The following is a 23,002-nucleotide window of genomic DNA, read 5'->3' as shown; positions in this document are numbered from 1 at the left end:
GCGGGCTGAGAAGTGCATCCAGCTTAAAGTGCATCCGGACTGCAGGTTCCAAACCTCTCTGCCTGCTGTCTGCACTAATATGGAAGGAAATGGGACAAAGCAAGTACCTTGGTGGAGCAGATGCCTCCTTTACCCAAGCAGGAATGACTCTGCTGCTCCCACTGTGACTGCTAGACAGAAATACAGTTGTATTTATGACATTGGCTGGGTGATTTTGCCCTGCAGATGCTATTAAGTCAACAACATGCGAACAGGAGATTGCAATGAAAACTTTTATGGCTTCTTTTTTCTTCTTTTTTTTCTGAGGCCTCTGGAGGCTCAGAAGCATGTAGAACAAATATAGCACAGGAAATGCACAAAGTGTACAAAAGCCTCATCTTTATGGCTGAATGCACGATATGTACGCCATACTGGCAAACAGCTTCAGACTCTGTTTACTTTTGCCAGCTGGATACTGTGAGTTTAGCAGCACTGAAAAGAAGGGTCCAAAAGACTGGTTTCCTGAAACCCCAGCATTTTTTGGTCCGATGAGTTTTCTCAGAATTATGTATAGTAGGATCTTTTTTAGCACACATAGTTCAGACCTTTAATGGGGCCGGTTGCTATCTAAATAAATAAATAGTGACAATTTAAAATAATATTGTAAAGTATTGCAACTTGTTACAATTTTTAACTTAAACAGAGCTCTGTATTTGATGAAAGTTACCCAGAAGTAATTCCCCTTTTGTCCAATGGCGCTTAGTCCTGGAAAAGTATGTTAACATGTTGTCCTCAGAAATAAGCCCATAGAATCAGGGATGAGTAAGAAATGTAAAGGTGAGTCTCCTTCATTTGCAGTTTCCCAAACAGCCATCGAAATTTTCATTACCTTTTTTTTCTTGCAATTTTCATTGCAAGTTTTCTCCAGCCAAGTAACGTTTACCAAAAAAATGCATGCACTAGGGTGAAGTGTGCATTAAAAAGCACATGTCAGTGGATGTAACATACAAATGTGAATTATATCAAGGGAAATTGCTTTGCAAAATCCCACACGAATATGTGTGTTTAGGATAAATTGTCATTTATCCGAAAGTGTGGAGAAGTATGAATTTTGAATTGTGATTGTGCTTCAGCAGTTTGCATATTGTTTTGGAAAGTGTGAATTGGGTATGTTCGCCTTCAGATGTGAACTGAACTGAATTTTTCTCTCTCCCCCCACCTATCCTGAACTGCAGTACAACAAGGAGTCTTGCGGCAGCTTGCAAATTGACATATGCTAGCATTGTGTCATAATCACCTTGTTATCCTTTTGACTACAAGGCTCTTCTTGGTAATCCTCATAGTGAGCAGATGCCCTTTCCTCCTTCTTACAGTTAAGTTTGATCTGGCTGAAGCCAATGGGTCTTTCCTCTACAAAAACAAAACATTAAGGCAGTTTGTGTTGCCTGCCTACTCACTTGGTTTCTCCATGCAACTAAACTTAGGCTAAGATTATATCTCATTCTCAGGCTGCTACAACAGAGAGATTGTTTACAGTTAAACGCACACACAGTGTTGCTTGCTCGAGGCTCATGTGCTCAGGAGTAAGTAAACATCCTTGATGTTCACATGCGATCACTGCATTTATCTAAAAAGACATCTCAATGAGGGTTTTTTTATTATTATTCCTCTCTTCTCAGGAGCAACTGAACCAAACTGACAGACTTCTTGGTTGAAGGAAGCAGATGCTTAATTCTCTCCTGCATCCAACAGCTGCCCTGTCTTCTCATTTGGGTGCCTGGGAAAGCTGACTCATTTACACTTCCACCTGCACGTGGACAGAGTGAAAGGAGGAAAAACTCACTGGGGGCTGCAGTTGTTTTGGTTAACACAGGCATGCTGTATAGAGGACCAGAGCCTGGAAGAACAGATCTGTGCTTTGAAACGGTAGCCTGGATCCTGCAGGGGGTTCTTCCCCAAGGTATGCCAGAGTAAAGTGCTCCCTACTGCTCCCTGTACATTCTGACTCAATACATAAAAACTGTATCCCTTCAGGCTCTCTGTTCTGGTTTTCATGAGCCCCTCACCACTGTAGCTACTGCCTCCAAAGTGCCAATGCTTTGATTGCCCAGAGAACGCCAAGGGAAAGATGCTGGATCTCAGCTTTCTCACAGAAGAGGAGTATGGGAAGCTGATGAAGGTGCTGCAGAGGGATGCCGAGTTGAAGAAAAGGGATGGAGATCGTATCAGGTAAGAAGTCAGGGCTGTAGCAAAGTATTTACAATTTCTGAGAGGTTAAGTTTCCTGTAGTGATGATGGTGATGATGATGTTGATGCAAGGGTCACCAGCATGGTGCACACAGACACAGTGGCACCCTTAATATTTGCCCCTGGCATCCAAGAAGCCTCTGACTCCTCCCACTCACTTCCCCCTTGCTCATGAGTTGGTAAGGGTGGTTGCCTCCCCTGCGCCTTGAAAAGTACTGCTCAAGTGATGCTCTTTCTCAATTTCCTCTTTTATTTCCATGTGCTTTATTGAGCTCACATTCCACTGGATTTGGCTTTAACCCAGATCCCCTGGAAAGATAAAGAGTGTGTGTGTGTGTGTGTGTGTGTGTGTGTGTACATGCTTTCTTCTGTCTTGGTGGGGATCTGATCTGAGAGAAGTGGGAGAGAAGTGACCAAAGCAGGTGGCACCTACAGTACCTGCTCAAAAATCTGTATGTGCCCCAAAACCTGAAGTTCAGTTGTTCTCCCTGTGACAACAGGTTTGCTTTTTGAAATGTGAATGAATCAGCATATGGCGCTGCGAGAAAAAGGACAAATTCCCATATTCATGCTTGAGAAGCTGTCCATTTTTCTAAAAGAAACCCCCCAAACTACAACTTTTATGCTTCCATCCTTTCCAAAGAGCTTGGGGCAGTGTATGTGTCTCCTACTTTTATTATCACAATGATCCTATGAGGTAGGCATAGCTAGCTGCTTGGGAGCCTACAGGGCAGGGCAAGCTGGGGCAGAGCACACAGTGCAGAACCTCCCCAGAGTCTGCAAGCCCCACGTTGCCGTTTCAGGCAGCGCGGAGCCTGCAGGTGCCCAAGCCACCGCGTCACTCCCCTGGAGAGATGTGTGGCTCGGGCGCGTTGCAGGCCAGGCCCCGTGGTCACCATACTCAGTGATGACACTCGGGGTGGCCCGCACCCCCCTTCCTACGCCACCAGGTAGGGGGAGGCTTAGAGAGAGGGGGCTAGGATTACTCAGCTTGAGTAGGAATTTTAATTCAGGACATCCCAGCCCTAGACCCCTTATTGTTGTTAGTATCTGTCTGTCTCAAAAGACAATGGAGTGTGTCTCCGGAGGTGAAGTCAAACCACTGTGTTAGCAGCATTGCAGTGACCTCCCCAGGGCACAAGCCCAGGCAGGGTATTTGGAGGTTCTGGGCTGCCGAGACAACAAGACCCCCATCCTGGTCTTGCTGATGTGGTCCAAAGGAAAGCAGAGCAATATGTTCGGCACCAGCTTGGTGTACATGGTAGTGTCCAACCGGCTTAGGGACTCTACTCTGGATTTGTTTACTCTGGTTTACTCCTTAACCTTTTCTTCTCCCAAAGATATCCTGCAAAGTGTTGGAGGGTCAGAGTTTTCCTTCTCCTAGATGAGCTACCTCCCAGGTTGACGAGCCCCATCTGTCCCTCAACCCATTATGCCCCACTACATAATAGTTTGACCAAAGGCTTTCTTAAGCTGGAACTCAGTTCTGGCACCTCTCAGTGCAATTGCCATTATAAGAGAACAAGGGAAGTTTTCATGGTGAGTTCCAGCACCTCTTTTCCTAGAAAAATAGCGCTGGTATGACCTAGCCCAAACCAGCTTTCAATTACCTGTGTGGTGATGATCTCTGCCCTTATGGCTGCAGGCTTCATGAATTCTTGCAAATCAGGGATGGAGCAACTGTGCTCCTCCAGATGTTTGTTGAACCAACTGCCATCAGCATAGTTGGGGGTGATGGGAGTTGTAGTCCAGCAACATCTAGAGAGGCCTGGCAGGGGCTGACGGGAATTGTAGTCCAAAGTTCCTGCAGGGGACCAAGTTGTCAAAGGCTGCTCAGGGGACGGGGGAGGGGGAGGTTTACTGTCCCTTCTACGAACGGCGCCTTCCCAACCTATTCGTTTACTTTCAAAAACTGAATGTTTCTTGTTGGCGGGAAAATCTTTATTGGACCTTCTTCCAATAAAGTCTAATATTTGCACACCGGTATAAAAAAGTGAAACACAAAATAGTCGAGCAGAGGAAACACAATAAAAGGTCAATAAAGCAATAAAATCAGAAGAGAAAGTGGGAAGAGAGACAATGAAAACCAACTGACAATGTTGCACGTCCCGAATAAATCAAAATGTTTTTATTTGGCGCCAAAAAACCCCAACAAATTTGGCCCTAGGAGACTCGTGCAAAGGATTTTACAGCAACTGTAGTCCTAAATTAGCAGTGAGCTGGGAATTTCTCCAATTTCTTTTCAGCCATTCTCCAATTGGGCCACATCCATGCTATACAATCAAAACTCTATTATACTACTTTAACTGTAATGAATTCCCTCAAAGAATCTTGGGAGCTGTAGTTTGTTAAGAGTCTGCAGGATCAGACCAATGGTTCATCTTGTGCAGCATCCTGTTCTCAAGGAGGCCAGCCAGACGCCTGTGAGAAACCCACAAGCAGAGGTACAATTTCCAGAGTTCTCTGGGAAGAGGGATTGATTGTTAAGCTACTCTGGAGGATTGTAGCTCTGAGTGATCAGAGACATGGTCTGGAATATCCCCCCAAAGGCAAAAATCTTCCTATGGCTAAGCTATTCGTAGTGACTTAGCAAACTCTGTTCTGGCTTAGGAACACAAGTTATAATTCACTGACAGACGTTTTCTTCATGTTGAATGAATGTACATACAAGACGGAGGGGGAGTGGCTTCACAATGGCAAGCTTCACTCCCAACCATCCCCATATATTTTTCGTTTATTTTATTTAGCAAGACCTATATACCACTTGGGACGCAGGTGGCACTGTGGGTTAAACCACAGAGCTCCTCCACAGGTCAAACCAAAAGTTATGTCGTCCGAAGACGTTCTGGCACATGCACTTGGAAAAATTAATGAATATTTGGAAAATTTAGCTAAGCAGGTAGCTGAGACAAATAAACAAGTAGCTGAAGCATCAGTTAAAATTGACCTGAATACAACAAGCATAAATAATTTGGGACAGAAGGTGAATACCAATACAGAGTCTATTGAAAAATTATTACAGGAATCTGCTTCGACCCGAAAGATAGCTGAAGAAGCAAAAGATATAGCAACTGCTACTCAAGAGAAGTTACCACCGGTATACAAGCAATTGGAAGACCACGGTTTGACACTATGATTGAATTGAAAGAGAAACAAAGAAATTTAAGAATCAGGGCTGTACCAGAACGTGAGAAAGACAATTTGGCTGAATTTCTTACGCAGGAATTCACAGATTTTTGGCAACAGGACTTGGGGAAGGAAGAATTTAAGATAGTGAGTGCATTTAGACTTGGAAGAGGACAAAGGAGGAACAAGGTGAGGGACTGCTTGATTACTCTGCGAACAAAAGAGGAGAGAGACAAAATTTTGAATCTGCACTATCGAAAGACTTTGGAAATTGACGACTCAAGTGTGGAGATATTTAAGGACATTCCAAAACATCTTTTGGACTTAAGGCTTAACTACGGAGACCTAGTTGCCCTGTTGAGAAGAAATAGAATTCTCTTTAGGTGGGAATTTCCTCAAGGCCTATCCTTTAAATACAAAGGAAGAAAGATAAAAATAAGATCAGTCAACGATAAAGATAGGATTTTGAAAGATCACGAAGAAGATCTACAGAAAGAAGCGGAATCCGGAGAAGAGCCAAAAGCACTGGAAAAAGGAATACTAGACATAGCAAACTTATCTTTTGGACTGCACGACCCAGAGAAAGAGACACCATCGACAGAACAAGAACATATGAAAAAAGGGTTATAAATAGGTAAAAATCTAATGCTATTATTTTTAAGATCAAGGATTAGGATAATTAAAGAGGGTAAGGATTTGCTGAACCAACAGATTGAAGTGGAATACAAAAAAGGGAGGTATGAGGAGGTCCGGGAAACAAGCTAAAGGAAAATAAGTAATGGAAAATCTGTGTGTTTTTAACCATTTTTATTTTGTATTTTTGTTATTTTTTTCATTTTTATTGTAATATTTAAAAAAATCTTAATAAATATCTTATAAAAAAATAATAATAAACCACAGAGCCTAGGACTTGCCAATCAGAAGGTTGGCGATTTGAATCCCTGTGACGGGGTGAGCTCCCGTTGCTTGGTCCCTGCTCCTGCCAACCTAGCAGTTCAAAAGCTCATCAAAGTGCAAGTAGATAAATAGGTAGTGCTCCGGCGGGAAGGTAAACGGCGTTTCCGTGCGCTGCTCTGGTTCGCCAGAAGCAGCTTAGTCATGCTGGCCACATGACCCGGAAGCTGTATGCCAGCTCCCTCGGCCAGTAAAGTGAGATGAATGCTGCAACCCCAGAGTCGTCCGCGACTGGACCTAATGGTCAAAGGGACCTAATGGTCCCTTTACCTTTATATACCACTTAATCAAAGGGTATCTCTGAGTGGCATACAAAAAATGGTGTAAAATGTTCATTCAAAATTAATAAAATCAGACTGATATGTTATTAAATTCAGGACTATGGCTCGGCCAGTAGAAAAATAGAAATAAAATGATTTGTTACTGTTTGTTCCTGGGACAAATTTAGGGTGTTGCTGGTAACATATAAAGCTTGCCAAAGCTTGTGACCGCTTTATTTGAAGAATTTTCTTACCATATATATTTGCCCACTCAACCACTTTCAACTGCAAAACTGGCACTTTTACAAGTGTGATATAATATTCTGTGAGAAATACATATTTTAGTGTGGCAGCACAAGCTCTCTGGAACTCCCTGCTTATTGATATTAAGCAGGCAGCTTCTCTGGATTATTTTTGATGCCAGCAAAAAAAAGGTGGGTTTTTTTAGGCAAGACTACCTTGACACATAGGGCTCATCCACACTTCATTTTGTGCCCCTTTTCTAGGCAGACATTCATGGCTGCCAGATCTGTATCCAAGTGGTTTTGTTTTGGATTATTTTGGTCCTGGTGCTTTCCCTAGGGGGAGGGGGGGACAACATGTTTTGCTATTGAATCAGAGCAGTGGCAATCAGATTTCCCACAGATTGCTGTTTGCTCCAATTCAGCGGTAAAATGCAGGTTTTCTCTGAGTGCCTCTGTGCACTGTGTAAATGCAAGGCTCTGGCACTGATTTTCCTTTTCATTTCTGCTAAGGCGATTGGAAGGCTCACTGAAGGATGAAAAGAAGAAGAAATTTGTGACTGGACAATGGTTCCATGAGGTGAAGGCACAGCGCTTCCAGGAGGCATTAGAAGGCTCAGAACTACTCCGAGCATCGATTAAAAAGAAAAAGGGTAACTTTGACCGTAAGTACACAGTAGTAAGCTAGAGGCACGGTTCAGATAATCCTCTAAACCAGTGTTTCCCAAACTTCAGCTGTTTTTGGACTACAATTCCCATCATCCTTAGCTAAGCAGGACCATTGGTCAGAGATGATGGGAATTGTAGTCCAAAAACAGCAGGAGTCTCCCATTTAGGGAAACCCTGCTCTAAAACATTGTTTGGATGGCAGAAAGACACCACAGCTCATATCCTTTCTCCTCCCTTCTCACACGTGTCTTACAGAAACCACCTTCATAATTTCTAATTCTAATTCCTGTTGTTGGAGCACTAACCATTGTTTGTCATCATAGCAATCTGTGGTTAGAAAGCATGCTAGGTATGTTACCTGTAAGTCACCTTGGGTCATTTTGAGAAAAGTGACTAAGAATGTAATAATGGTGACAATACTACTTTTATTATTATTATTACTATTATTATCAACATTATTATTTCTCTATTTATTATTATGGCCAAAGAACCTCAAAACAACATACAAGAAGGTTTAAAACTCAAAGTGATGTTTTGGGCACCTGAAGTTTGCTTCATTTGCAGCTCTAGAAACCCAAACACTTGGATAATGGTTTTGGGGTTTTGCTGGCCCCAAAAGTAGGAAAGAGGATGATGTATGTCGGGTTCCTTTAAACAAGATGGAAACAGTTATTTCCGCTTCTGCTCTCTCACCTATACCTTCCAGCTAAAATCCACATGCATTAACTTTCATTCTCATATTCTGGCTGTGCTTTAGCACATGGAATATTTTTTGGAGTTTAGTCATTTGTATTTTCCAGTGGTGTAATGGAGGCAGACTTTTTCCAGAATACAGGTAATGACATTATCTACCTCAATGTCAGGGTAATTGACAGGCTCTCCTTGCTCTAGCACAAGGGTCAGCAACCTTTTGGCTGGTCCACAGTCCCTCAGACCATGTGGTGGGCCGGACTATATTTTGGAAAAAATAAATAAAAATGAACGAATTCCTATGCCCCACAAATAACCCAGAGATGCATTTTAAATAAAAGGACACGTTCTACTTATGTAAAAACACGCTGATTCCCAGACTGTCCGCGGGCTGGATTGAGAAGGCGATTGGGCCGCATCCAACCCCCGGGCCTTAGGTTGCCTACCCCTGCTCTAGCAAGTGAAAAAGGAGATAACAAGGCTTTCAAGTTTGTTTGCATCAGGTTAGCATATGGAAAGTCAGAGTGAGGAAAGCAATCAAGTAGTAGCTGAATACTTCAAGTTTTCTCTTTGATAGAGTTCCTGCTTTCGCATGAGCAGGGTCAACGGCAACACTTTTTTTGCTAGATGATTTGCATTTCTAAATAAAAGCGAAAGGTGGCATTTCAGGTGGCTCAACATCTTTGGTTAAAACTCAGTGTGTTTTGCAAGTTGTGCAGTCAGAAGTAAACCCCAATGAGTTCAGTGACTTTTATTTCCAGGAAACTAAGCATAAAACTGCAGTCATGGTGATCCTAATGAATAGGGTATTCTACTTTGCCCTTAAACACTTTTGGGTGTGTGTAGGGATCAACACAGAGCAACATTCAAGGTGCTGGTGTATGAAGCCCTATACAGCATGCGACCAGGATACCTGACAGATTATCTCTCGCCTTGTATTGCCAGTTGATCACTGCATTCTACAGGCGAGGGCCTCCTGCTGATACCATCTTATCAGGAGGCCCATTACACAAAGTGTGGAAACTGGGCCTTTAGTGTGGTGACACCTACCCTTTGGAGTTGCCTCTCCTTAAATATTAGTCAGGTGCCATCTCTCTTGTCCTTTTGGAACCTAATGAAGACCATCCTCTTTCAACAAGCCTTTTAAGTTGAGGTCTTTCCCATTCTGCATCTGTATGAGAAGTGTGCTTTTAAGATGTTTTTAGCGTATCTCTCTTGTTGTTTGCTGCCCTGGAGCCCTTTGGGAGGAAGGGTGGGATATAAAATAGGCAGAGGGCCTTCTTGGTAGTGGTGCCCCTCCCTGTGGAACACCCTTCCATCATATGTCAAGGAGATAAGTAACTATATAACCTTTAGAAGATATCTGAAGGCAACCTTGTATAGGGAAGTTTCAAAATGTTTATTTTTTTTATTATGTTTTTTATATGTTGGAAGCCTCCCAGAGTGGTTGGGGCAAGCCAGTCAGATGGGCAGGGTACAAATAAAGTTGTTGTTGTTGTTGTTACTACCACTACTACTATTATACTGTCGCCTACATTTTTGGACTCCCTTTGAGATCATGGCTCTAGGGGTCGTTAAATTCACTTCAGAATTTACCGCAAGTATTGTCACCTTATTGGATCTAAATATAATCTGTTTTGGATACCAGTATAATAGAGAAGATGGATGATGGTGATGATGATGATGATTTTATTACAACATTTATATCACACCTTTCCTTCAACAAACTCAAGATAGTTAGTATATGGTTCTCCCCCCTCCCCATTTTATCTCCGCAACAACCTTGTGAGGTAGGCTAGGCCTAGATACAGTAACTGGCCTAGGAGAGCTTCCTGGCTGAGCAGGGATTTGAATTCTGGAGTCCCATTGCCCTAGTCCAGAGCTCTAACCACTGAACCAAACTGTCCCTGCTTCTGAGAGCAAAACAAGTGCAAGTGAACGTTCTTCTAAAACACTGATGGGGAGCCATATTGTACTCCTCAGCGGCATTCTGGGGCCTTGCCTTTTTTCCAGGAAAAAAGAAAGAGGGGGGTTATTGCCTTGCACTTTGCTTGGAAATGCACAGCACTTTTTGAAATGGAACAAATCCGACCTGACGGAGCTTTTGTGAGGTAGATCATTAAATATGGGCTTGAATCCAAATCCCGCCAGCCTGAATTTGGCACTTTGCTATCAGGGTGCACTGGTGGGTAATAACACTTTGGGATGATTCATATGATCACAGAGGCAGGCCAATTAAGCCTTGGCTGAAATATTACAGGACTGCTGAGCAATGTTGCCTAGCCTCTAGACGAATTCATTTTCTTTCTTTCTAGTGAGGATGGAACACAGTAGAATCTGAAAAAGGTTAGGTGTTGATTCCAGGAACCTAGAGCCTTGCTAAGTACTCTGGAGGGATGTTTTCAGGGAGGATACTACTTTTTGCCCTGTTCTCCCATAGCATATTGTGCACTGTGGGAATCTTGTCTACACATGCATGTACTTCTATTTTCTAGCATCTATCTTCCCAATGAGGAAATGTGTGTCATTTATACTCCCCCTTCCCTCCAAGAAACTCGAGGAGAAGACCTGTAGGAGTATTTCCTTTTGTAGGTTCTGACTCACAATAAAATAAAAGTTCCTCTGAAGCCAGGGAGTTGTAGGCCTCTGCAGGAGAAATGCAGACAGCAGAGACACCCCTTTTACATCGCCTTCATAGACCTGACGAAGGCCTATGACCTTGTCAGCCGAAAAAGACCCTTCACACTGCTCAACAAGCTAGAGGGCCCACCTAAGCTCCACAAGAAGATTGTGTCCTTCCAGGAGAACATGCACAGCACCATCCATGATGACGCCCATTAATCCTCTGATGCCTTCCCTATAAAGAGCAGTGTTACACAGGGCTATGTTCTCACCCCAATTCTCTTCAGCATATTCTTCTCCCTAGTGCTCTCCTATGCTTCAGCTCAATTGAAGATGGTGTGTACTTTCATTCAAGGAGCAACAGGGCATGTTTCTGGGCCATGACAAAAGTGTGGCGGGTCCTTATCCTTATTCTTTGCAGATGTTGCAGCCTTGACAGTGCACTCCAAGGAAGCCCTGCAGAGACTCATCAGCTGTTTTGCCCAAGTCTGCAGGGAGTTCAGTTTTACCTTCTGTCTGACAAAGACCAACATCTTGGGTCAGGATACCACTAGCACACCAATCAGCATTGGTGACCACACACTTGATGAGGTGGTAGATGATTTTGTCTTCTGTGGGTTTCATCATAACCAGCAACCCCTCCATTGATGATGAGTAGGACAAGCGTATTGGCAAGGCTGTTATCCCTATGGGTTGCCTCTCCAAAAGGGCATGGGAGAATGTGATGTTAATACTAATATGAAGGTCTACCAGGCTTGCGTGTTGAGCACCCTGCTTTATAGAAGTGAGTCATGGACAACTTATAACCATCAGAAGTGGTGCCTCAATGCCTTTCACATGTGCTGCATCAGGAGGATTTGAGGTATCACATGGCAGGACAGAGTTTCAAGAGATGTGCTCTCCAAAGCCCACAGTCCCATTATGTTCACACTCCTGTCAACCATGTCTACTCTGGCTTGGTCTTGTCGACAAAATAGAAGATGACAGGATCCCCAAAGACGTGCTGTACAGGGAACTGGCTGCTGGCACCAGGCCAACCTGGAAGACCAACTCTGCGTTACAAAGATGTCTGCAAGTATGGCATGAAGGCTGGCAACATTAACCCCGCCGTATGGGAATCCCTTGCAGACAACCACAGTGCCTGGAGACAGACAGACAGGTTGTGCATCCATAGTGGTGACCAGAGGAGGAATGGCCATTGGAAGGAGCACAGAGAAAAGAAAGGTCATGGTGCATCTGGAGTAGTATAACCGGCCACCTTCATCTACCCCAGCTGCAACAAAATATGTCTCTTCCGTATCAGTCTCTACAGCCACAGCAGGCACTGTGACTCCAGCGATTTGACTTTCCTCCTCCGTTGTTTCCTGAGACAAGACGGATACTAACAATGGCAACAACCTGGTATCACAGTGATGCTAGGTACTTAAAAGATCCAGAACTCAGCCCCATAGCAGAAAGCTGCACATTTTACTTTTTACATAAAGATGCAAATTTAGACCGCTTCCTGGCTGGAGGTGGAGACAAATTCTGATTTTTGCTGTCAGGGTTTACTTCAGAGCTATGGATTGACAACAGGATTTTCTGGATGTACACAGTAGGTGAATTGAGCCCTCCACCCTACCTGCAATCTGTTGTCAACTGCTGCTTGTGTACATATGCGCTTACATACATAATAAAACTGAAATAAGTGTTGTCCAACATCTCACCTGACTTTTCTCACTCACTTTCACCCTCTCTCACATATATAGTTCATTTGAGGGGGCCAGTTTGCATGGCCCTGGATCCAGCATGGATTAAAATCTAATGGTTGAGTCTATTTTTGAACTCGTGGAACAAGTTCCTTTGCAAGATAATGGCCATAACTTACCAGCTAAGTACTGTCATTAGTCCCTTCATCTAAGCAATTACTGTTGGTCTGAGCAATTAAGCGCCATAATCACAGGCTAATGGGTGGGCTTCACACACACACTCACCTGGCTGGTATATTGAAGTTCAGGGGCCAGTGTGTGGGTGTTAGCTGAGCTAGAAGCAGGTGGAAGACATAGAGACAGAACTGTGTTTGATTTATGTTTGATTCCAAGGCTGAAACTATGAGAGAAGCAAGGCCCTCTTGGCGTGTTAATGCTGTGAGCCCCTCCATCGTAGGCTCATTTTGTATGTATGTGTGTAAATAAACCATATATCCTAAAGATACCACAGTCTCCATTGACCCTCATTCCACGGAAACTGAACCCTGTGTAAATGCTTGGAACCCCTGGAATCTCTCACCTGTCAGAGATTGTGGTAGCAGGTAACAATCTCTCTCTCTCCCACTCCATCCAAGTATTGCACATACTTAAGGATATGTATGTATTTTGCAATACATTCTGGACACAGTAATAGTGCATTAGTGATGGATATTCTGCTTTTGTTTGTTTTTTTATGCTTCCTCGGGGCAACCAGATTATTCCTGTTCAGAGAGGCCACAGCAAAACAAAAGTGGGACAAAAATAAACCCAACCATTTGTGTTATTAAAAGTTCTGAGAGTTGTTAGGAGATCCCTGTTCCCCTCAAAGAACTCCAATTCCCAGAGTGGTTTAATAATCAATTCCTTTTCCCAGGGACCTCTGGGAATTGTAGCACTGTTAGATGAATAGCAACTTTGCCTAATATAGTGCATTTTACCCTAGAACATGCATTTCTGCACACATTATCTTGCTGGTGAACTGCATTGCAAAACTCAGAGAACTACAAATTTAGAAGGAAAGTGCAAATCAGGTAAGTTTGCCTTAAGATGCTAACTGAATCACATTTCTCACCCATCCTTACAAACAGAAACACATCTCTGAATTTTGCAATCCAGTTCGCTAAACACAAATGTGTGCAGAACATCATAATTATGAAAAGGTATGCATCAAAATGAATATATGTGAAAACAACATACAAAAAGTGCATTATACTAGAGAAAATTTCTTTTATGTTAGGAGAAAGGAATGTAGAAATGTGTGTGACCTTTAGAAACAGATGCAGAAATGAGGCAAACCAAAACTGCTAATTCCTGACCTCAACATGTGGGTAGGTTGATGTGGGAATAGGTATTCATTCATTCCTTCAGGTACTCAGGTCCCAACCATGTTGTGCTCAGAAATGGACGGTTAGGCTGCATGAAAAGTTTCATTCAGATATTAAGTGTACTTAAAAGAAGTCATCCTGAACTTGTGCACGTTTAAATAGCTCAGCAGATAGGAATGTTGCTCTTTTCGAGGTCAATAGCATTTTCTTTGTCACATCACTGATAATAACCCAAAGGTCACTTGAAGGGATTTTACTGTCAAACTAAACTGCAGCAAACATTGCATTTGAATCCCCAGCCCTTCTCTTTGCCCAGTAGTACTATGGCATTTCATTTTTTTAACAAAACTTAACAGTTTTCATAGTAATTATAGACTTCTAGATTGTAAGACTAGAGTCTTAATTCATGAAACACTCTAAGCCAGAGTGTTTTCAACCTTTTTGAGTCCACGGCTCCCTTGACCAACTACATTCTTTCTGCGGCACCCCTGTGGAGATCAGGAGCCCAGTGATGTCACCCCTTGCCTGCAGAGCTGGCAGCCTCTCACCCATTTTTGAAACCCTCCTTTGTGAAGTGTTTCCTCAGCCTCTTCTCCTCTCCCCTCTCCTTGGGAGTCCTCCAGACAGCTGCTGCTGCCGCCCCTGATCTCTGAGCTGCCTTGCCCTTCCACAAAGAGAGATGTCTCCTCACATTACCTTGCAGGGCCTGGGACTTGTCTGTCCATTCCCAACAGCAAGGGCTGGCAGACTAGCTAGCTGGGCTCTCTCTCCTGCTTGCTTGCTTGCTTGCTTGCTTGCTTACTTTGAGGCCGATTCAACTCCTGGCAACCAGCACCCCTTGGCCTGCGCAGAGGCACCATTCGCCTGGGGAGCTTGTAGCCAGGGCTGCTGCAACAAACAGCTGTGCAAGCTGTTTGGGAGGCAGAGACGCAAGAGGGCATTAGAGGAGGAAGGGAAGGAAAGAGGGATGGAGGCCAGTGTTGCCCGTGGCACCCCTGACCATCATTCAAGGCACCCCAGGGTGCCATGGCACACTGGTTGAAACCCACTGCTCTAAGCCAAACTTAGGTTTAATGAGACTGTGGGCAAGCATGCGGGCTTCCAGTGTGGATATTGCAGCCACTTTACTCCTTCTCCATTCTTTTTGTTCCTATATGAATGTAGCCAAAGTTTAACTTAGCGTGATATCTAAACAAGGACCCATGGTTAAGCTCTCTCCGCACTAACTATGAGCTTGGATTTGCTCTGCCCAGGTATAAAAATAGTAGATTGAAATAATTAACCCTGGCTTATAAATGCAAGCTCCTCTCTTGGAGCTCGAATAGCCTTGCTAAGCTTGGGAGCATGGCCGCAGGGCTGGCTCAAGACATTTGGCTGCAGAAGGTGCCCAGCAGGTTGTTCAGTCTTACTTCATCACTGGCAATGGGGCAGGGTCTTCCACCCTGCGTGAGGAGAGCAGGCTAGTTTAGGAACCACATGGCACACCAGCTCTATCCTCTTACTATTTCACCACTGTTCCCTACATACTTTTAGAATTTGAAGTTGACAGAGCATAACAAAAATAATAAATGCAACTTGAATTACTTGGATTGATGCATCTCCGAAGTTCTACTGTTCATCAGGTCTTTGTTTCAACTGGATACTAAAATTGTTAAAGCGGTTATAGTTTTTGAAGAGCTGGACCTTTAACACAACAAAGAACTAAGCAAGTTAAACTGGTTGGGCAACAGTGAGCCAGAGTGTCACTTGCCATTTCATTCTAGCTGTCTTCCTTCTGTGACACTATTTCCTAAGGCAAGTTTAGTATACTGAAAGCACCTTCTTTAAACAAGCAAAATAGCTCGTGGAAATGCTTTTAGATACAAAACTTACCATAAAAGGAAAATCCTTCTCATCTCCAACCTGATATGCATTAAAGTTTTCTCAATGTGTTGCTGATCCAGTGAATTGTGGGTGTTTTAGTTCTGTAATGATCCCAGGGAGGAAAGTTACAGTAAAGGACAAATATTGTGCAATGCAAGATCAGTGGCACCTTTTTGATTGGTGTGGTGTAACCCAGTCTAGACGCATTGAGTATTTACACAGGGGTGGGCTGACTTCAGTGTTTATGATTAGTTTTTATGATGGTTCATTGCTATTATTATTAGAACCACTAGCAACCTGCCCATTGTGTCTTGGAAAAGATGCAGAATAAGTACCGGTAATAAACAGTATTATTATTATAAGCATAATAAATACACTGGTACCTCGAGTTACAAATGCCTCAGGTTACAAACACTTCAGGTTACAAACTCCACTGACCTGGAAGAGTTACCTCGAGTTGAGAACTTTGCCCCAGGATGAGAACAGAAATCTTGTGCCGGCGGTGCAGCGGCAGCAAGAGGCCCCATTAGCAAAAGCACGCCTCCAGTTAAGAACAGTTTCAGGTTAAGAACGGACCTCCTGGACAAATTAAGTTCATAACCACTGTTATAGCAATAAATCAAGTGTGCATTTTTGAACCATTAAGTTCATAACCAGAGGTACCACTGTTATAGCAATAAATCAAGTGTGCATTTTTGAACCTCTTAACTGGTAAGACATGGCTCAGGGGTTGGCAAGGTTTACCTCGCCTGGGCCGGTTGACTCCAGCGGAGATCCCTCTGTGGGCCGGATTGTGCATGCTTGCGAGTGCATGCGCCTGTGATTTCCAGTGTCTGCGTTTGCACAGACGCAATTTCTGGCATCCGCATCTGCGCAGACACGATTTCTGGCGCCGCAGAAGCGAGTCCCCCTGCCACGCTGCGCCGGTTTAGCGCAGCGCGCGGGGACTCGCCGAGCGGGCAGCTCAGTTTGGGTCTGGTTCGTGGGCCAGTTAAACGACCCCCATGGGCGCTTGTGGAATGGATTGCCAACCCCTGACATAGCTGAACTGAGTAAAGCACTCTTGCCAAAGAACATAGCAATTGCACCAATGCATTTCATTCAAGGTGTGCATCTTAGTGTTTAATGCCCTAAATGACTCCAGCCCCAAATGCCTTAAAGACCCCCTCCTTCCTTCCATATATCCTCTCAGGTGCTAAGATCGGTAGAGGAGGCCTTCTTGGTTGTTCCTCTATCCTCAGAAACTCAGAAGGTGGTGACCCAGGAAAGAGCATTCTCTGTGGGTGCCCCTAAGCTGTGGAAATCCCTTCTGACAGAGCTGCATTTGGTACCTTCATTTCACAGCTTTCGACCATGCTTCTCACTGGCTCTGCTTTGAACCCCAAGTGTTTCTGCCAGGCTGAAATGTGTCCTTGAATTCTAATAATGCCTTTTGCTTGGTTGGGTGGAGGATAGAAAGTGGTGTGTGTGTGTGTGTGTGTGTGTGTGTGTGTGTGTGTGTGTAGTTCAACGGTAAAATGTACATGGATTGCTCTGCTCACTCTGGCCCCACCCACCACTAGCATGTGGCCCTCAGAAGGTTGCCCAGAGTGGAATGCGGCCCTCAGATTGAACAGTGTTTCCCACCCCTTTTCTACGCACACTCTTCTCCATCCTCCTTCCAGGTAAACAAGAGTCCTAGGACCAGTTCCAGACAGGCAAAAACACTCAAGGAGGGCGTGCAGCAGGGTGGTTGAGGGGTGTGGCTGGGGAGGACAGGGAGTGTCCTGGGGAGAGTCCTGAGGGTCAGATGGAAAGCTTAGAGGTCCACATTTGGCTGAAGTTTCCCTACCCCTGGTCTACTGCCAAACATCCAGTTGGCACCTACCTGGGTAGTTTCGATGCCTCCATGCTCTCTTAAATATTTGTGTGAGCTGCATTGTTTTCCTTTCATCCGGTAGGTACAACACAAGTCCCAACTCATTGCTTCTTCCTGTGCCAGAGCAAACAAAGGGGGGGGTCCTCCTTTTATTAGCTCTCTTCGCCTCCTCCTGTATTTGCCAAGATCAGAAGACTTTGACTCAAAACAGGAAGTAGCTCCCTTAAAATCCTGGAGTGGATTAATTTCATTGACAGCTCTCTGCCACGTCCTGATTAGCTTTCAAGCTGGTTTTGTTAGCTTGCCACCCTGGGGAAAAGGGTGGTCTGTGTCTCTGGTTATGGCTAAACCCTGTAAGGCAGTTTTCACAAAGCTGATCTGCAAGGGCCATATGCTACCCACTCCCCAGTTGATATCTGTTCCCCCAATCACTGCTTCCTTAACAAATAACTCCCCTGCTCCCCCAACATCAGCACATTCCTCCAGTCCTTTCAGCCATTGCTGTTCTTTTAAGGCTGAGCCATAGCTGGAACTAGGAGCTGTGTGCTTGGAGTTGGGTCAGAACCAGTGGGAGGGGGCAGAATCTATCACTACTCAGTACAGAGGAACTAAGCCAGGCTCAAAAACAAATAAAGTTCTACTCAGGAAGACCACAGTTGCTCAAGCAAAGTTCCAGCCGAGACAGGAAGTCTTACATAGTTTTCCCTGTCTAGAAGGTCCCAGTGGCCAGCCCAGGTGGGTAGGGCCAGTGCAGAGCCTAGAATACTTCACTATGCGGGAAGTTCCTCCAAACTTCAATACAGTGGTACCTCGGGTTACATCCGCTTCAGGTTACAGACTCCGCTAACCCAGAAATAGTACCTTGGGTTAAGAACTTTGCTTCAGGATGAAAACAGAAATCGCGCGGCGGCTGCACAGCAGCAGCAGGAGGCCCCATTAGCTAAAGTGGTACTTCAGGTTGAGAACAGTTTCAGGTTAAGAACAGACCTCCGGAACGAATTAAGTACTTAACCAGAGGTACCACTGTATGGGGCAGTTGCTCACAGAATCCCAGTTCTAGCTCCAGAATCCTGGGAACTAGTTTGTTAAGGGTGCTGGGAATTGTAGCTCTGGGATAAACGACAGCTCCCATGATTCTTGGGGGGAAGCCATGTGCCTTAGCTTGGCATTAATCATACAGAAAACACTTTCTTATGTAAAATACCACAGCCATCAACATTAAAAAATAATTGATTTAATCTCACTGACTCCTTTCTAACAGGTGAGAATAATGAACATATCCCAGAGAGTCCGAAAGACAGGAAATCATTCTTACCACCAGAAGCAACAGTTTTGCCTTCCGCTATCTCAGAAGAAGAAAGGTAATATTAACAAAAGAGAACTACACACATGGAACTCATTGTCAACGAAAAATGTGACAGTCAAGGAATTGGTGTGATATTGCTTGTTGAGATTCTTATTCATACAGTTCCATCTGTATATGTGGCACTTCACTGACCATCAAAAGAGAGGTATTTGCCCCAAGCACCTGCAATTTAACTATAGATGGGGAGGGAAGGAAGAAGACAACACAGAAAGTCAAAAGCAACAAGGGGTGTATGCTAGTCCAATGGTTCCCAAACTCACACACACTCGCACACACACACACACACCCCAACCACTTGAAAATTGTTGAGGGTCTCGGTGGACCACTTAATGGGGTTTTGTTTTTTTTTGCCTGCTGCAGCAATTGTGATGTGATGTGCTATATGTTGAATCATTTCAAAGTGTATATTATTATTATTATTATTATTATTATTATTATTACTACTACTATTACTATTACTATTACTATTAATTTAATTTGTTTACCACCCTTCATCCAAAGACCCCAGGGCAGTTCACAACAGAAAAACACTAAATGATAATACAAAATACGTAATAAAACAAAAACAAACCAATAACCCCCCCTCCCACAAGCACATTTAAAATTATTTCTTATATATTGTATTTTAGTTTGAATTCCATAGGATTCAAATGGGTAGGTTTTGTTCACATACATACACACTGCAGACTCCACAAATGAAGCAGTGGCCCATGGACCACAATTTGGGAACCCCTTTGCTAGCCAGTGAAATTACACATACTTAGAAAAAGGAGACAATTGGCACCACATTGGTCTGAGAAGGTCCGAAATGGATCTGGCATCAGTGAGAACACCCAAAGAAGGCTTGCAGTTAAGGCCTTTCCCATAGGTCTCCACCAGAGGGTTGAAGCATTGAAGTTCAGAGGCCAGCACTTCAAGACCCCACAGTTGCCTGGCCTGGCAAGTCTGTTGTCATCTTGTATGGACAGCAGGAAAAGCTATTATGTATTAAATACATTAGGACCATCCTCTTTAACTGAACTGCCAGTGCCTATTGATAGCAAGTAAGGTATATTTAAAGTCCGGCACTGTGGGTTAAACCACAGAGCCTAGGACTTGCCGATCAGAAGGTCGGTGGTTCGAATCCTTGTGACGGGGTGAGCCCCCGTTGCTCAGTCCCTGCTCCTGCCAACCTAGCAGTTCAAAAGCACGTCATAGTGCAAGTAGATAAATAGGTACCGCTCCGGCGGGAAGGTAAACGGCGTTTCTGTGTGCTGCTCTGGTTCACCAGAAGTGGCTTAGTCATGCTGGCCACATGACCCGGAAGCTGTACGCCGGCTCCCTTGGCCAATAAAGCGAGATGAGCACCGCAACCCCAGAGTTGGTCACGACTGGACCTAATGGTCAGGGGTCCCTTTCCCTTTACTTTATCCCTCTTCTCCAATAGGTGTCTGGTTATGTACTTACCAAATCAAGATTATTTCCTAATATAATTCTGAGAAAGTTCTGGGAAAATTTTTTTTACTTCTTTTTTGTTTAAAAAAGGGAGGAGGAAAACTAATTGACAATTTCACCATTATTGTTCAGCTACTAGTTAGACGAAGTATGACACCAATAATGAGGCACTGTGGGTTAAACCACAGACCCTAGGACTTGCCGATCAGAAGGTTGGCGGTTCGAATCCCCGCGATGGGGTGAGCTCCCATTGCTTGGTCCCTGCTCCTGCCAACCTAGCAGTTCGAAAGCACGTCAAAGTAGATAAATAGGTACCACTCCGGCAGGAAGGTAAACGTTGTTTCCGTGCGCTGCTCTGGTTTGCCAGAAGCGGCTTGGTCATGCTGGCCACATGACCCGGAAGCTGTACACCAGCTCCCTTGGCCAATAAAGCAAGATGAGCGCCGCAACCCCAGAGTCGGCCACAACTGGACCTAATGGTCAGGGGGACCTTTACCTATGACTCTGTTACTGGGTTCCCCAATGGGGAGCACATGGGCACCACCATGTCCTCAGATAACCTACTTTGAGCCAACCAGGACACCCTGTGCTACCCATTCATTTCTTTTTAAATGAAGGCTTTTGTGTTTGGTTGATGAGGGTGGTCCGTTTTGGGGTGAGGGCATGCCAGCCCTTTTTGGGGGAGGATGTAGTTTTGTCTGTTGTGTTTTTTGGTGGGGGTTCCTCAGCATCATTGGTGTTTCTTCTGTGAAGGGAGTATCTTGCACGTGTCCACAACAATTTCTCTGATTTCCAAATGTGCCCCTAGGCTCAGGAAGGGTGGATATCCTTGCTCTATCATATAAAGCTTTGCAATCAAGCACTATAGAAATCCTCCTAGCTTTGTTTTTGAAAGTCTTGCCATTTTTCCTGGCTATTCACAGTGAAATCGCCTCCTTAATTCATGCTCTGAACTTAAGTTTGAACTCTGCAGACTGTCAGGTCCTGTTTGCAGGCTTCCCAAAGGTTGGATACTGTGGGAACAGGATGCTGAACAGATGGGCCTTTGTCCTGGTCCAGCCACAAGGCTCATGGTTTACTGTTCTGTTCAGAAGACATCTACCCATTGAAGACTTGGGGGATGGTCACAGCTACTTTCAGCTATTTAAAAGCTAAAAATAAACCATGCAAGGAATTTTCTGTTGATTGCTTCCCCATTTTGTCAATTGCAAATACAACAATTCCAACCAAATGTTAATCATTAAACAGGCACTAGCACCTGAGATGCCGAAACAGTTGGATGCCATTTGCCAAACTGTTTATTTAAGGCTGTAACTGCTTCCCTTTTGCAAATTGGGCTTTTTTGCCAGTTAGTGCAGGGTGAAGCATTTTGTAATCCAATCAGCTGATGGAGAAACATCGGGGGCCACTCCTAATTTGACTATGTCTGGCCTCAAACAACTAGTCCAGACTGTTCCCTGCTAAGGAAGCAACTCCTTCACATCTACTGCTCCCAAGATCCAAAACATTCAAAGAAGGCAGACTGGAAGCAGAGTAAGGAACTATTTCACCAATGGCACTTAAAGTACTTATGAGCTATTGGTGTCTCTCTCTGTTTGTAAGACAGAAATGCAGTTTATAATGTGCTTGAATGCAAGTTTTTAAAGTGATGAACAAACATGAGGAAAAGTTCATTATAAGCTCACACTATTTTTGTGCTGCCTGTTACTTGCAGCATTGTAACTAGTGCCAGAAGCATTATCTTCTGAATGAGGCCTGCCTGGCACCAACACTGACATATTTTTGGTGCCACAATAAAAACCTTCCTTTTCATTCAGGTGTTGGATGGAATTTGATCCTGCTGGGACAAGCTTTGTTTTAGTGCCTCTCCATATTGCTGATTGGTTGTCCCTCACCAGCAGAAGCTGGTGTTTTTATGTTTTGTGTATTTTATTTTATTTTTGTTCAAATTTTGATGCTTCTTGTTTCTAACAAAGGGGCATAGCTTTGCATATAGAAGGTCTCAGGTTCAACCCTTGACAGCTCTAGGTAGAACTGGGAACCTGTCTGAAACCCTGGAGAGCTGCTGCCAGTCAGTGTAGACAATACTGATGTAGCAGTGAACTGCCTCAGTATAAGACACCTTCCTAGCTTGGCGAGATGCTGCTTCGTCACTGTAGACAGTACTGAGCCAGATGGACCGATAGTCTAACTCGGTGATACACTACATGTGATAGACCTTGTGATAGACCCCATGTTGACACACAACACACCCACTCAACCATGTACAGTAACAGCACCCACCATCTGCATTGAACAACATTGTTTGTATCTTGGCCTGTGACACCTCATATTATTATATGATTTAGGACCTCCTCTATACTTCTGACTGTAAATTGTTTCCCCTGATTTCAATGTTGTCCATGTCAGAATATCATCACTCAACTCCCATTGGAGGATTCGTAGGGCTGCATCACAATCCTGGATTTGCATGAAGTCAGGCAGGGGGTGGGGAGCAAAAGAGAAGGCAGGTTTTAGACAACAGTGGAGGTTTGAATAAAGGAAACTGAGCAGTGGGGAAAGTGGTGATTTTTAAACAATGGCAGAGGTGTGAGTAGAGTGAGGGGGGGGGCGGAGAGTGGCAGTTTAAGACAAGGTTTG

At 44.2% G+C, this 23,002-nt stretch overlaps 1 protein-coding gene across 1 annotated transcript in view; it reads left to right on the top strand.

The window, feature by feature from the left end:
* The window catches only part of LOC308468909 (synaptotagmin-like protein 2), a 56,005-nt gene that overhangs the window by 11,570 nt on the left and 21,433 nt on the right, over nucleotides 1-23,002 (top strand). The window contains exons 2-4 of the mRNA XM_080991373.1: nucleotides 1,659-2,208; nucleotides 7,322-7,473; nucleotides 18,824-18,923. Of these exons, the coding sequence (XP_080847499.1) occupies nucleotides 2,108-2,208; nucleotides 7,322-7,473; nucleotides 18,824-18,923 (353 nt within the window). The 5' untranslated portion in view covers nucleotides 1,659-2,107. The remainder of the gene's footprint in view (nucleotides 1-1,658; nucleotides 2,209-7,321; nucleotides 7,474-18,823; nucleotides 18,924-23,002) is intronic.

Source organism: Podarcis pityusensis (assembly GCF_964106645.2).
Source record: "Podarcis pityusensis genome assembly, chromosome: Z".
NCBI classification, from domain to species: Eukaryota; Metazoa; Chordata; class Lepidosauria; order Squamata; family Lacertidae; genus Podarcis; species Podarcis pityusensis.
This window is presented reverse-complemented; position numbering and strand designations above follow the sequence as displayed.